This window comes from Pyrus communis, chromosome 8, assembly GCF_041283825.1.
Source record: "Pyrus communis isolate YQ-2024b chromosome 8, ASM4128382v1, whole genome shotgun sequence".
In the NCBI taxonomy this organism is placed as follows: Eukaryota; Viridiplantae; Streptophyta; class Magnoliopsida; order Rosales; family Rosaceae; genus Pyrus; species Pyrus communis.
The window spans coordinates 14532257-14546870 of NC_142572.1; the positions used below are offsets into that span (position 1 = coordinate 14532257).

Here is a 14614-nt window from a genome sequence, read left to right on the forward strand (position 1 = left end):
GAGATCAAGTAATGAGACAAAACTTTTCGACGGTTATAAATGAAAAATCACGATTTAACGGTTATTTTAACTCCGATTTTGATGATTTTTTATAGCTACACTCTTTGACCCTATATGAATACAATGAATGAATTCAATCTTCAATTTAAAATATTTACACTAGTGGATACCACAAAATCTTATGTTATACTTGATGAAAGTATAAATAAACTCTTAAGTGTTAGTGAATCTATTGTTTTGATGGGATACGCATCCTACGAAACTAATTTCAACGATCCAACCGTCAAATTTGTTTATATATGCTTCGAGATCGTATACGCCAAAAATTGCAAAAAACAAACATTCAGAGATCAAGTAAAGAGACAAAACTTTTCAACGGTTATAAACAAAAAATCACGATTTAACGGTTATTTTAACTTCGATTTTGATGATTTTTTACAGCTACACTTCTTGACCCTATATGAATACAATGAATGAATTCGATCTTCAATTTGAAATATTTACACTAGTGGATACCACAAAATCTTATGTTATACTTGATGAAAGTATAAATAAACTCTTAAATGTTAGTGAATTTATCGTTTTGATGGGATACGCATCCTACAAAACTAATTTCAACGATCCAACCGTCAAACTTATTTATATATGCTTCGAGATCGCATACGCCAAAAATTGGAAAAAACAAACATTCAGAGATCAAGTAATGAGACAAAACTTTTCGACGGTTATAAATGAAAAATCACTATTTAACGGTTATTTTAACTCCGATTTTGATGATTTTTTATAGCTACACTCCTTGACCCTATATGAATACAATGAATGAATTCGATCTTCAATTTAAAATATTTACATTAGTGGATACCACAAAATCTTATGTTATACTTAATGAAAATATAAATAAACTCTAAGTGTTAGTTAATGTATCGTTTTAATAGGATACGCATCATATGAAACTAATTTCAATGATCCAACCATCAAACGTGTTTATATATGCTTCGAGATCGCATACGCCAGAAATTGCAAAAAACAAACATTTAGAGATCAAGTAACGAGACAAAATGTTTCGACGGTTATAAACGAAAAATCACGATTTAACGGTTAGTTTAACTCTGATTTTGATGATTTTTTACAGCTACACTCCTTGATCCTATATGAATACAATGAACTAATTTGATCGCCAATTTAAAATATTTACAGAAGTGGATATATACCACAAAATCTTATGTCATGATGATCTATGAAAATTGAGGATTTTGTAAAAGGAATAACATGTAAGCTTTGAGTTCCATTGGTAAGGTTACATGGTTGTTTAGATTTTTAAAACCCTCCAAATCTCATGAACAATGTTATTTATTTTAGTGAAAAATTAATAAAATTAATAATAATTATTGTAGAAATGTGAAAAATGTAATCACTCGTAATAAAAAGTTTTACAACTTTCATTAAGGGGTCAACTCCGAAATTTAGTATGCATATATTGATTTAGTATTATGTTTTACATTTTTTGGGGTCAAATTATGTTTTTCATTTTCATTTTTATTGATTTAAAATATATTTTTCTTAACGGGTAACGGGTCGGGTCATATTACCTGAAAATATTAATGGGTTGATTTCGGGTCGGGTCATATTACCCGTTTACTTTAACAGGTATTACACGACACGACCCGTTAAGCTATCGGGTATAACACGAAAACGACACGAACACGAGAAACACGACACGAATGCCAGGTCTAGTAAAAGTGATACGATAAAAAACGTTCGTGAATAAAAGCATTTTACAAAGTAGCACGTCCAAACGAGCACTAAAGCGTAACTTTCATCCTAAAATGTAACAAGCCGATTGATCGGCCGTGGAAGTCGGATGAATTTCAAACATCAACGTCCGGGTAAGAAAATTATTTGTATATCAAAAATTATCAACACAGTTCAGAGGTGAAACCACTATGAGCTGAGAATGTAAATCCGGACCCATTCATCATCAGCTGCACAAGTAAACTCGGTCGCTCTCCTTTCCCTGAGACTGGGTGCTCGATGCACACCACGTGTTTGATGATTTGTCAAAACCAGATTTTTATACATAATTTGCCACAAATTATACTGTTTGCTGTGTTTTCTGTAAGCCCCAGTGAAGTTTGTGTGGATTGTAAGCGTGAAACTTCGAATTTCTTGGGTTTTTTTCGGATTTATGATTCTTGCTAGTGTTTGGTAACGTGGATTTAGTTGAGCAGTAATTGGATTTAAGCTTTGCGTTTTCAATGAAATTGGCATGTGCTGATGGTTAAAGTTTGACAGGGATCATGCGATGCCGAATGTAAACTCTTCACTTTTGTCCTTCACAGTGCCAGCCATTAATCAAACAGTGACCAAGTTGATGGCATTAGGAGCTGAAACTTGATGGCCCTATCAAATATGAAGTCCATGGCAAGGTGATGACTAAATTTCTAAACAAAACCATTGTGATCATTTGTTCGTATATCATTGCTACATTGGGTGCAGAGATTTTAGTAAGAGTTTCGTGGTACAGGTTGCTGCCATGCAATGTATTTGTTGGGCATAGGTTAGGCCTTTATGAACCTGCTTAGGAGTTTCAGAAGCAAACCCCTTGAAAAAGTGCGACGAGCTGAGGATCCAAAATATGGTGCTTCGAGCTTTTGTAAGTGAATCATGAAATTTTTACCACATTAGATTTGGAGAAAATTACAAGTCCTCTCGAATTTCCTTCAATGATTGGTTTTGTTTGATCATCCAGAGATCGATTTCAGCTGTAGGCATAGTGTGTGAATTATTGTTGGACTTGGAAAGAAAGCAAACAGTGTAACCAAAGAGTGATACTTAGTGGGCAATGGATTCATTCTGTGTTCGAGGTTTACCTTCTTACAAGGACTTACTTGCATCGGGTTTGCCCCTACCATGCTATCCTAGACTAATAACGTAATGCCATTTGGAGACGCTTCTACCTGACAATGTGTTATGCCGTCTGAAATGCCACCATGGCGTCCGACGTGGTGCATGTAAGTCCTTACACAAATTACTGCAGGAGCTTCTATTCCTAATTCTCCATCATTTTCTTTTGGTAGCATTGTTTGGCTTGGCCCTAAAAAAATTCACTAATTACATAGATCAAACTCAAAGTAACAATGTCACTTACACATGACATTGTGTTATTGGTGTGGACCGCCAATGTGGCATCTGAAGGGGTGTGTGTAAGGCCTTACCCAATAAGTCTGACCAATTAAGATGTCAAATGTAAGATGCTATCAATTGATTCAAGTCTAAATAAATAGCCTTTGATTAACTGACGGCACAAATCGGATGGATCGAGACAGCTTGATACATACAATGATAATGAGCATGTGCTGCTGGAGCCTGGAGTTGGAACACTAACCCAACATACTAAAAAAAACCCCATCAGAATAGTACCCAACTAAAGTGTTTTTGGCCATTCAGATGATATGTAAATACATATAGACACCCACATACATACACCTGAGAGAGAGAATTCAGCAAGTACCAACTTCAAGAACATTCTATATCTATGTTGGTGATGTGAGCAATCTTGGGCCAATCTTCCCCTGTCTCTCTTCGGAATCGTTCTTCTAGCAGTGGACACCGCTGGATTTTCAGTCCAGAAAGAGATTTGGGAAGCCATTCTCCTGGCAATCTCCCGAGATTACGGCACTCCCAAATAGTCAAGCTTTTCAGAGATTTGGGCGCTTCTTCTGGAAAGCCCTGGAGCTCAGGGCATTGGTGTATCGTGAAAACTTCAAGAGAGGTGAGTTGTCTCAAAACCTTGCCTTGGATGGTTGTAAGATTCGGAAGATTGTAGATGGAGAGACGAGTGAGACTGGCGGGCAGCAAACCCTCTTCCGGAAACGAACATCCCATTTCTTCTCCACCTTCTTCACTGAATCTGATTTTCAAATGTCTAAGAGAGTTGAGTCTTGTTAAACCCCACAGTGAGCGGTTTGCAGCGAGTTTTCTACAACACTGAAAAGAAAGGTCTTGTATATTTGACGCCAACCCTCCTTGAGGAAATGATTCCACTTCTGGACAGCCAATTACCATCAAATTCTGAAGAGACGGTAGAAGCGTATGCATTTGTTCTGGCAATGACCTCAATTTCTCGCATCCATTGATATGCAGATACTCCAATTGGGGTGCATCCATCCCTCCATCTGGAAAACATACAAAATTTGGACATCCTTCAATGTGCAAGTAACTGAGGGAGGGGAATTTAGGGCATGTCGATTCCACATGTGAAAGTGAACCATTGAAGGATTTCAGCGCCCACAATCCTACCCTTTCAAGCCTTGGCAGCTTCTCCAACGGTAACATCTCAGTCAGCTTGGGACAAAGTTTCAGTTCAAGCCGACGAAGATTGGGAAACATTATTGTGGTGTTGCCTATGCTTCCATCATAATATGACCACTTTTCGCACTCCAACATATTTCTGAAGGACAATTGTTCTAGAGATCTAAATGGAGTAATCCCACAAGTGTCAGTACCGTAAAACTCACTACCAATCTCCACCACGTTCTTCAGCCCTTCAATACAAAGCTTCTTGAGGTAAGGTAATTGCCCAAGTGCTGGCAATAAGCGGCAATGTTTGCAATCTGTAAGTCGAATACAAAATAGTTTAGAGAAAGATGGATCTCCTAACCAACCTGGAAATCTTAAACCCCCATAAGATTCAATCTCAAGTTGTTTGAGGTTTGTATGAGGTCGGAGGTTGTTGAGCACTTCTCTGTCATTTTCTGGACCATGATCACTCGTGTCATTATCTTCACCTCTTCCCCATCTCAAAAAGTATGCATCACCTCTTCCCCATCTCAAAACAAGTTGGTCCAGATACTCCTTGTTTTTCATGATATCTGCTTCCAAACCATTTCCCTCATGGTGAATGTTACCAACTCCTGAGATTGCAAGTCTTTTGCGCAAATGCTGAAGCTCTTTTAACTCTCCAGTCCTTTGACCTGTTTGTTTGTCCACCACAAAATCGCTTAATGTTTGGAGATTTTTCAAATTACACATCCCTGGAGGCATCTTTTTGACATTTGTTCTTCTGATACTGAGATGGCGCAAGTTGATTAGTTTCCCCAGTTCAGTTGGTAGTTGAGTAAGTTGAAAACAACAGGACAACAATATGGTCTGTAAATTGTACAAGGTGCACACCGTCTCAGGTAATTCTCTTAGAGAAGTGTAAGACACGTCCAAATGCCTTAGTTGTTTTAATTTGCCAATTGAGCTAGGCAACTCAACAATACTGCTTTTTGATAAACTGAGCACTCTTAAACATCGTAGAACTGGCAATAGATCTACAAGTTCGTTTCTCAGCATCAACTTATGGCTGGCATTAAAACTTACTGAAGGACTTGCTGAACGTAGTTGTAGAAAGGTGTGCAAATGCTTAGCCTCATATAGCGCCTCGAAGTTCTGAATGCTTTGATCGGCAAACCCCATGAAAGAAACATGACGAGTTCTGCATATATTTCTATTGACTGTCCGATGGTCGTCCTCCAATCTCAAACAAAACTCTCCAGATACAAACTTTGCTAAATCATTGATAAGGTCATGCATGGTGAAACATGACTGACCATACTCGTTTACTGAATGTTGAAAGAAAGACCTTGATAATAGAATATCGCAGTAGTGACTTCCAACATCTTCCAATACCTCCTTCTCGTGGGGTTGTAAGAGGTCTTCAGCCATCCACAATAAGATTAACTTCGCAGATCGAAATGCGTAACCTTTAGGAAATATTGCACAGTAAGCAAAACAACGCTTGAGATGCGGAGGCAAATAATGGTAACTTAACCATAGAGCCGGCAAAACCCTATTGTTTGACAACTCCCATAAATCACTCTTCAATATGTTTTCCCATTGCTTTGGATTCAAAACAGAGTGTAATAGGCCCCCTAATGATTTTATGGCTAAAGGAAGGCCTTGACACTTCGTAACAATTTGCCTTCCAATGACTTCAAGATACGGATGTTCAGTAATAACACTGGCATCCGTGAAGGCATGCTTTGCAAATAACAACCAAGAATCGTCCTCGGATATCTCCAACAGATAATGTGCTGAAAGAGTGCCGGTGATAGATGCAACACGTCGGAGGCGTGTTGTAACAATGATCCTACTTCCATGTACTCCGCAACGATTGAAGTGAGCCATCAAGTCATTCCAACGAAGATAATCCTCACTCCAGACATCATCAAGAACGAAAAGGAACTTCTTTCCTGTCAAAATCGCCTCCAATTTTTCAGAAAGCAGATCCAGATCTGTGATCCCGCAAGTTTGATCCGTGATCCTCCCATATATTGTTTGTGCTATTTGAAGAATATCAAATTCTTGTCCGACCCAAACCCATGCTTGGACGCCAAAGTCAACCTTTACATCTTTGTACACCAGTTGAGCAAGGGTGGACTTTCCGATCCCTCCCATGCCCACAATGGGAAGCACTCCTATCCTAGGGCCAGTCGGATGATCCGAACGTAACGCTTCAAGGATCGTTTCTCTGTCCTTTTCCCTTCCGAAGACGCCAGACTCATCGAATCGAGAAGTAGTTTGACGAGTTCTTTCTTGGGGTCTATCTGGAGAACCTTCCTTCAGACCAAGAACATCTTTTTCATTGAGAATGAGATCTAACATGCGCAGAATGTTTGATATCTTCGATTCGAGAGAGTTGTGAAATTCATCGGACGGAGAAGAAGACTTGAATACTGATCTCATGATCCGGCTTGTGCTGCTGCTAGCTGCAGGAGAATGGTTATCGTCACCTTCCAGCCGGCGTCGAAGAGCTTCAGTGTTGATCTCGTCCAGCAACTCTCCTACGCAGTAGATAGCATCTTTGAGATCGTCGAGCCACTTCCTCACGGTCGGGCTTGTCATCTGCTTCTCCTCGGCATCATCCACCAGCTTGTTAGCAGTGAGCAACTTGATCTTCAACTCCCTCATGAGCAGCTCGTTGTTGTTTTTCTTCCCAGAGATGAAGTCGACGACGGGACGGGAAGCCATCCGGTCGAACAAAACAGAGAGAAAAGAAGAGAGAAAAGCTCCGCCCACCAACTCAGCCATGCTCGCAACCGCGCCTTGGGTTGGATAGGAAACTGAAAGATGAAGAAAGAGTGGATTTTGGGGATGAGTTTTTACTTTGATTTTGCTACTAGACTAGGTCAGAGTGTGTCGACCAAAAAAAAAAAAAAAAAAAAAAAAAACCAGTTTAGAGTGTTTTTTCGTTTGTCATTTTCTTAGGGACATGCTTAACATTAAAAAGTTTAAATTAATAATGTATCTGAACAAAAGAAAAGTGTTTTTTCCGAGCAAAATCGTGGCAAAGACGTCCCAAAGTTTCAAAACACGAAAAAAGATACGCGTTTTATGGGCTCCATTACTTTCCACTGTTTTCCACCCATTTTCAACTATGTTCTATAAACTAAATAATTTTTTCGCATGCTTTTAGATCTCAGTCGACTTTTTTCACTTAGAATGTTTCAATAAGTTTTGTTTTGATGCTAAAATATTAAAGTTGGAAAATGCAACGCGTTTTGTGGAATCCACCACTTGGAGATTTTTAGTTTTTATGTAATTTTTATTTTTGGACGAAACCTTTACCTTATCAATATATTCCCCGTCTTCCCCCTACTTTCACTCCCAACAACCAAATTCTGCCCTTCGAAATTCCAATAGCATTGGGTTTCTTTTTTAATCAAAGAAGAACTTCTCAGCACCCGCCTCTTAAGTATGTTCGCAAGAGTAAATTTCAAATGAATTGATGCGATCTGCACAAGCGATAATTCGGATAGATGATCAAGACAGCAAGATTCAGATCATTTTCAAGGTGAAACTCAAATGTACAAAAGCTGAAATCGAATGCATCATATTATACCAACATTAGTATTAGATTGATCGAGTTGCAGCGGGTATACCTGAAATGTAATCTAGTATGAAACTTCGCCTAGAAGAAATTATTAAAGGAGTGTGATATTCACACTTTTTTTTTTTTTTTCGTACACTTCGTGTTAATTTTTATTATTTAATCTTCTTCAATTTATCTGATTCGACCGTCGAAAATTGATAAGAATGTGTGAATAACATACCCCATTATTAAACCAGTTTAGAGTGTTTTTTCATTTGTCATTTTCTTAGGGACATACTTAACATTAAAAAGCTAAATTAATTTTGTATCTGAACAAAAGAAAAGTGTTTTTTCCAGACAAAATTATGGCAAAGACGTCTCAAATTTTCAAAAGACGAACAAAGTAATTCTGTCACGCCCCAATCCCGACATACGTCCAGAATTGACACGTGGCGTCAACAAAAATCCGTATCTATCATATCCCACCTCCGGGATATGGCCCAGCACAACTCAGTAATCGAATCACATAGTTATTTTCGTATGCTTTATGGCTGCATCTAACCTCCCTGTTAGACTGCCTACGTACCCTAGACAGGGATCAAGCCATTCGTAGTTCGTCATGCACAATAATTGACATATAACACAGTCCGATTAAGTCGAAAGGTATAACATTTCTCAATCAGTCAATAGAACTTGACAAGCATGAAAATACTAGACTCAGGGTTACATAACAACCCATTTGAAAATCATGATTTCCCCTCCAACAATATATAGGCCATTATGTCACAACATGATACCGCAATTCACAACATATATCATTTCAAAGAATCAACGATGTATAATACCATTCTCTAGCCACATTTATCAACAAATCTAGTCATAACAATAACCATGGTATCCAACATAACAATCCCACATGACGATTAACATATCCCACTTCAACCCTCACATAAATTCCTCACGTTTCCCGCATAAATTCGCGTTTCATAGCGAGTAACATATTTAAGAATTAACAAAGAACATATTAATCTCTAGAAACATTAATCAACTAAAATACTCATGATAACTCCACTCATATCCAACGTCATTCCACAATCACATCAATCAATAACACATACAACAAGTCGAAACGCAAGGCTAGAGCAACACAATTCAGTTGAAGACTACATCTTTGGAAAAGGGGATTTTGGACCGCACAACGGACCAAGGCTCCAAAGGGGATTCCGGACCATCACTCAACGGAATCCAAACAGAACTCAGTTCCAATCCACCCAACCGAATTGAACGGAAGTCCAAGAAACATAACAACGGCTCGAAGGAACAAGACATGATTCAAGTTACCCAATTCACGAAACTCAACGAAACAAAGCAATAATTGAGTAAAATCCACATCACAATGGGTCATCGGTCATTTACTAGCCTCACATCTCCCAAGCAATTCAATATGCATTACAATCATGTGTCATAACCATTTCCAATACCCAAGTTACATCACATTTCACTTCATCATACTAATCACTATACTTCCAACATTATATTTCAATACATAGCTTGTAACATATCAAGGAATCACGAAGTACAATATTAACATTTAATTACGTTAATCAATCAATGAGATAACATATCATTTCACGAATTTAATTAAAGAACTCTACATAATTCCCAATTTGGGTTAAGAATAATAACATGGTAATTCTAATTTATTTTCACAATATCTATTGTGGGTAATTCCCATCTACTCGAATTTAGGATTCTAAATCACCTTACGGAATGAACAAGAGCAAGGATTCCGGACCACTCAACGGAATCCAACAACATTGGGTTCCGGACCACTCAACGAAACCCAAACCAAGATACGATTCCGGACCGTCACTCAACGGAATCGCGGAGTGGAGTAGGAAGGATTCCGGACCATCACTCAACGGAATCCAAACCAGGATACGATTTCGGACCATCACTCAACGAACTCGCAGAGTAGAATGTGTAACACCAATCGATAAAACAAGACATGGATCAAGTTACTCAAGGTACAAAGACTCAATGAAACGAGAATGAATAATGACACGAGGGTTGAAACATGTTTCGAAGCAACAAACCCCATAACAATGGATTAAAGGTCCACTACTAGATCTCGCATTTCATCACATCAATCCAATCATACAATACAAACCATATTTCCAATCCACAAGTCAAATCATACTTACTGAAAATAGATCACTGGCCACAAATAAAATAACACTTCAATAGAATTCACATTTAATTAACATAGGTCTATGGCGTATGTATATATATAATTCACATTTCAATATGCAATTCGAATCACTTTTCCACAATATTACCCATCCATAATCAAACCACATTTAATAAAAATAGATCGATGGCCAATTATAAAAGAAATCACATTTTAATAGCTTAGTTTGGTTAGTAATGTGTGCTACTTGTATTTATACTCTTGATTGTACTTTTGTGTTCCGATTAGGCTCTTCAAAGAAACAAAATTAATATTATCTAAAGAAAGTACACTGATTATGGAATCTACCACTCAAATAATATCACTCAATTAGTAGTAAAGAAGATTAGAAAGGAAACTGGAAAAGAAAATAGATGTGGCAAAAAAAAAGTACTCTACTTCTCCACAAAATCTGCAGAAAACAGCACTATTAGACCAAGTTTAGGCTCCCTTTGGGACATTCCAAACTAAACCAAATCATGTGATATTATATGGGTTTTGAAGCTTGTGTTCTGTACTTTAAAAGCATACAAAGTTTGTAGAAAACGGAGCTCTAAATTGGAAGTTATGCCAAAAGGAAAAACGGAGTCTTGAAACTGGAAACCCAATTTTCTGCTGCTGTTTGGCAGCCTGTGACCCAAACTTAAAGAAGGTTTTGATCAACCAAAACTCAACGAAATTGAGTGAAACCAATTGGGTTATGATCATGAGCATATATACTTTCAACACACTAAAAATTTTCTCCAAAGGAGCACTTGAAGGCCTAGAAATTAAGAGCCAAAGAAGGCTACTCGAAACTTGAGTTTTCTTTGCAAAGAAATCAATTTTCTGCAACTTACGTAACAACCCACTTCCAATTCATATCACACATCCCAAAATACTTCCCGGTAGTCCAGAAGTCATGTACACAACATCCAAAACTAACATGACTCAAAATTAACCAGAAATTGACCTTTGAACCAAACCCTTGATCAAGAAATTTGATCTACACACCCAACAATTGAATCTTTGGAAACCAAGCTAGACATAGGTTCATATGGTCACTAGAAGGTATTTAAAACCTAGACAACACTCGGGAACGATCCCACGCACTGCCACACGCGGTGGAAGCCAAGATGGAGGGTTTACAAACCCCGAATTTCAACCTTAACTAGAGGAGCTCAAATTTACGTGGTAGCTAGAGCTCAACAAGGGAAACACTTTTCACAACTAGGCCGGCGATAAATTCTAACCGGAAACAGTCCAATTTCACCGGAGAAAACCAGATTTCTAGTTGTTCTAAACACCCAACTCTAAAATGAATACGAAAGCATACCCACTTGAAGATTATGAAGAGTAGATGAAGTTTCATACCTCACTCGAAGGAAATCGTTGCCGGAATCACCGGAAAGATGATAAATCCGTCGGTAAGGTCGTGGACTTTGCGACCTCGAACTGCCCGGATGGAAAAAGAAATGGGAAAATATAAAATCACAGAGATGTAGAGCTCGTCAAGAGCTTTCTAGGGACACCAAGATCATCCAAAACGGAGCTCGGATGAAAAAGATACAAGCGGGTCAAGTTTGGTGGTTTTATGGGTCAAATTTCCCCCTAAAACGGTTTTGTGCAGTTTCCCCTCCCATTTTCTGAAATCCCCCCAATTTATAGCATTTTGGTAATATAACCAAAATGCCACCAACTTCAAACGACTCTAACTTCTCCGTTCAGACTCGGAAATAAGATCTATTTGCGCCTACGCGCTCATGGAATCGAACTCTACCTAACCAATTCAAGAGTTGACCGAAAAGGTCGAGAAAATTAGAAATGACTAAAGTACCCCTCACTTCGTTTTCTTAAATTTGGAGAAATAAAGAACTAGTTCCAATCAAATCTTCGAAATACGTCAAGAATAAAATAAAATAATAATTTTGGGGACGGGATACCACAAATTCAAAAGACACATTTTATGGGCTCCGCCACTCTCCAATGTTTCCCACCCACTTGTCTTTCTTTTTCTTGTTTTGGTCAGATACACACCTTTCATTCGTTAACTGATTTTCGATAACTAATAACTAGTTTTTTTTTTTGCACACACTCTCATATACAAGTGTATTCTCGATGACTAATAATTAAATTTTCTTCAACTGCATTCTCTATAACTAATAACAAGTGTTTTTTTTTTTTTTTTTTTTTTCCGCACACGCTCTCTTGTATACAAGTGCATGCTGGATGACCAAAAATTTATTTCTCCGCACGCACTTGCTTGCTCACTCATGTGCAAGGGGCTTTTTCAATCACACACTTCTTTTAACGTTGGATTTCGTAAGTTAATTTCAGTAGTAGAGCAATAATGGAGTTTATTGTTTTAATTTTGTATTTCAGCAAAAGAAAAGTGCTTTACCTTGTGGACAAAATCATGGCAAAGCCGTCCAAATTTTCAAAAGACGAAAGAAATAATTCAAACGATGCGTTTTATGGGCTTTGTCACCTCCTATTCCGATTGTTATCCGGATAATGTTAGGGAGACCAAATTTTTATACTAAATTTGCAAACCAAATAACAACATAACACCAATAGGAAGTAAGCATGTTGATCAATAGTTAAACAATAATCCAATCATCAACAACCATGTAATTTGGTTTAAAAAATTAATTTCCCTAGCACTACCCTTGTTTCCCACCCTCTTGTCCTTCTTTAACTGCATTCTTGGTTTTCCTTCTTCAACTTCATTCGCGATTACCATTAACTAATATTTTCACCCGCTCTTTCTCATCTACAAGTCCATTTTCAATAACAAATAACTAGTTTCTTCGCACACATGCTCTTCCATCTACAAGGGACTTTTTTCAATCACACACTCCTTTTTATCATTGAATTAATTTATGTAGTGGAGCAAAAATTGAGTTTATCATTTAACTTATTTAAATGACGAAAAAAAAAGTAATTCAAACAAAAGAGTGGACAAAATCATGGAGCATCCCAAATTTTCAAGAGACGAAAAAAGTAATTCAAGCGATACGTTTTATGGGCTCCATCACTTCCTAGTATTTCCTGCCAACTTTCCCTTCCTCAAGTGCATTCTCAATAACTAGTAACTAATTTTTCCACATGCACTCTCTCATCTGCAAGTGCACTCTCAATAGCTAATAACTAGTTTCTCCACACGCACTTCTTCATCTACAAGTGGCCTTTTCGATGACTTGCTTTTAACGTTGAAATTCGTAACATAATTTCAGTAGTGGAGCAATAATGGTGTCTATTATTTAACTTAGGGAAGTGTTATTGGCACTCCAAAAATCTCATTCTACACTCCTCACAAGTGTATTTTTCTTTCCTAATATAGAAAGTTTTGAGTGTAGAATGAGATTTTTGGAATGCTAATAACAATTCCCTTAACTTATTGTATCAGTGATTGCACCGTGGAAGTCATGTGATTGGGTTTACAAGCATTCTAGCCGGATCCAATCTAGTGATCGCATTGTGGAAGTTTCAAGTCGAAGAAAAGTTTTAAATTTTCAGGATTCTTTTTCTCTTTCTTTTGTCTAGTATAGAAATTAAATGAAGTTTCTTAAGAAATAAATCTGCAAATCGGAAAAGAACGAAAAATGAAATGAAGAGGAGATTGCTTCACTTGAAATTTATTGAGAACTCCTATCAATTCTATTAATGGTGTATCATTTAAATTTTGCCCGGGGCCTTAGGACCGGCCTTGTTCAGTAGTTCATGAGAATTAGACGGGCCGGTGGTGAGAAGGCAAGGATATTATGGAGAGGACGGAAGTGAATTAGGATGTACGAAGCTATCAAAGTCTAAAATGGCCTTGATTAAAATGATTGTATAATTCAGATAGATCAAGACAGCAAGATACAGATTTCCAATGGTAATCAGCAGGTAAAACTCAAACATACAAATTGCCGAAACTGAATCTATTCCTATTGTACTCTAGTCCTAAACAACTAGAGCTATCCCTGCACCACCTTTGGCAATGGCTTTGTGCAAACCCAGATGTTCCGAATGGTGTAGCATTACAAAGAGTTCCCCTCGCATATTTCCCCATGAGTTTGGGGAAATTCAACACTATTTCTGCATATGCTACACTAAATCAATGTAACAATCAATAGGATTACATGAACTGTTCACTGTTCAGTAAACTGTACGATCCATAAATCTTGTTCATAACTTTCCATATAACATTAGCATTAAAGTTGCAACTGGTTGGTTTTGTTATATCTCAAACATAATCCTAGACCAAAATGTTTTATCAGAATTCTCCAAGAATCATCAGTAAATAGTGTTGAGGGAAGTTCATCAAAATTTTAAGGGAATTGTTATTGGCACTACAAAAATCTCATTCTACACTCCAAACTTTCTATATTTGGAAAGAAAAATACACTTGTGAGGAGTGTAGAATGAGATTTTTGGAGTGCCAATAACACTTCCCAATTTTAAATATCATTTATATTGGCAGCAGTAAGCAAGTAAAAAGTCACCAATCAGAAAGAATACCTTCGGGTGAGCTCATAGTTCGCAAGGCATCCTCTGCATAGAAT

At 37.6% G+C, this 14614-nt stretch overlaps 1 protein-coding gene across 1 annotated transcript; it reads right to left on the reverse strand.

Annotated features, from left to right (window-relative positions):
* Positions 1-3265: 3265 nt before the first annotated feature.
* On the reverse strand, positions 3266-11560 carry LOC137717725 (putative disease resistance RPP13-like protein 1). The gene is made up of 3 exons (XM_068457183.2): positions 11439-11560; positions 7612-7778; positions 3266-7106 (listed from the first exon to the last, which is right to left on the reverse strand). Exon 3 carries the CDS (start codon positions 7072-7074, stop codon positions 3517-3519), a length of 3558 nt encoding a protein of 1185 aa, XP_068313284.2. The 5' UTR covers positions 7075-7106; positions 7612-7778; positions 11439-11560; the 3' UTR covers positions 3266-3516.
* Between the last annotated feature and the right edge of the window lie 3054 nt (positions 11561-14614).

Bases quoted from the DNA above. Each gene is read 5' to 3' on its own strand.
- LOC137717725 (XM_068457183.2), bottom strand. From the start codon at position 7,074: ATGGCTGAGTTGGTGGGCGGAGCTTTTCTCTCTTCTTTTCTCTCTGTT.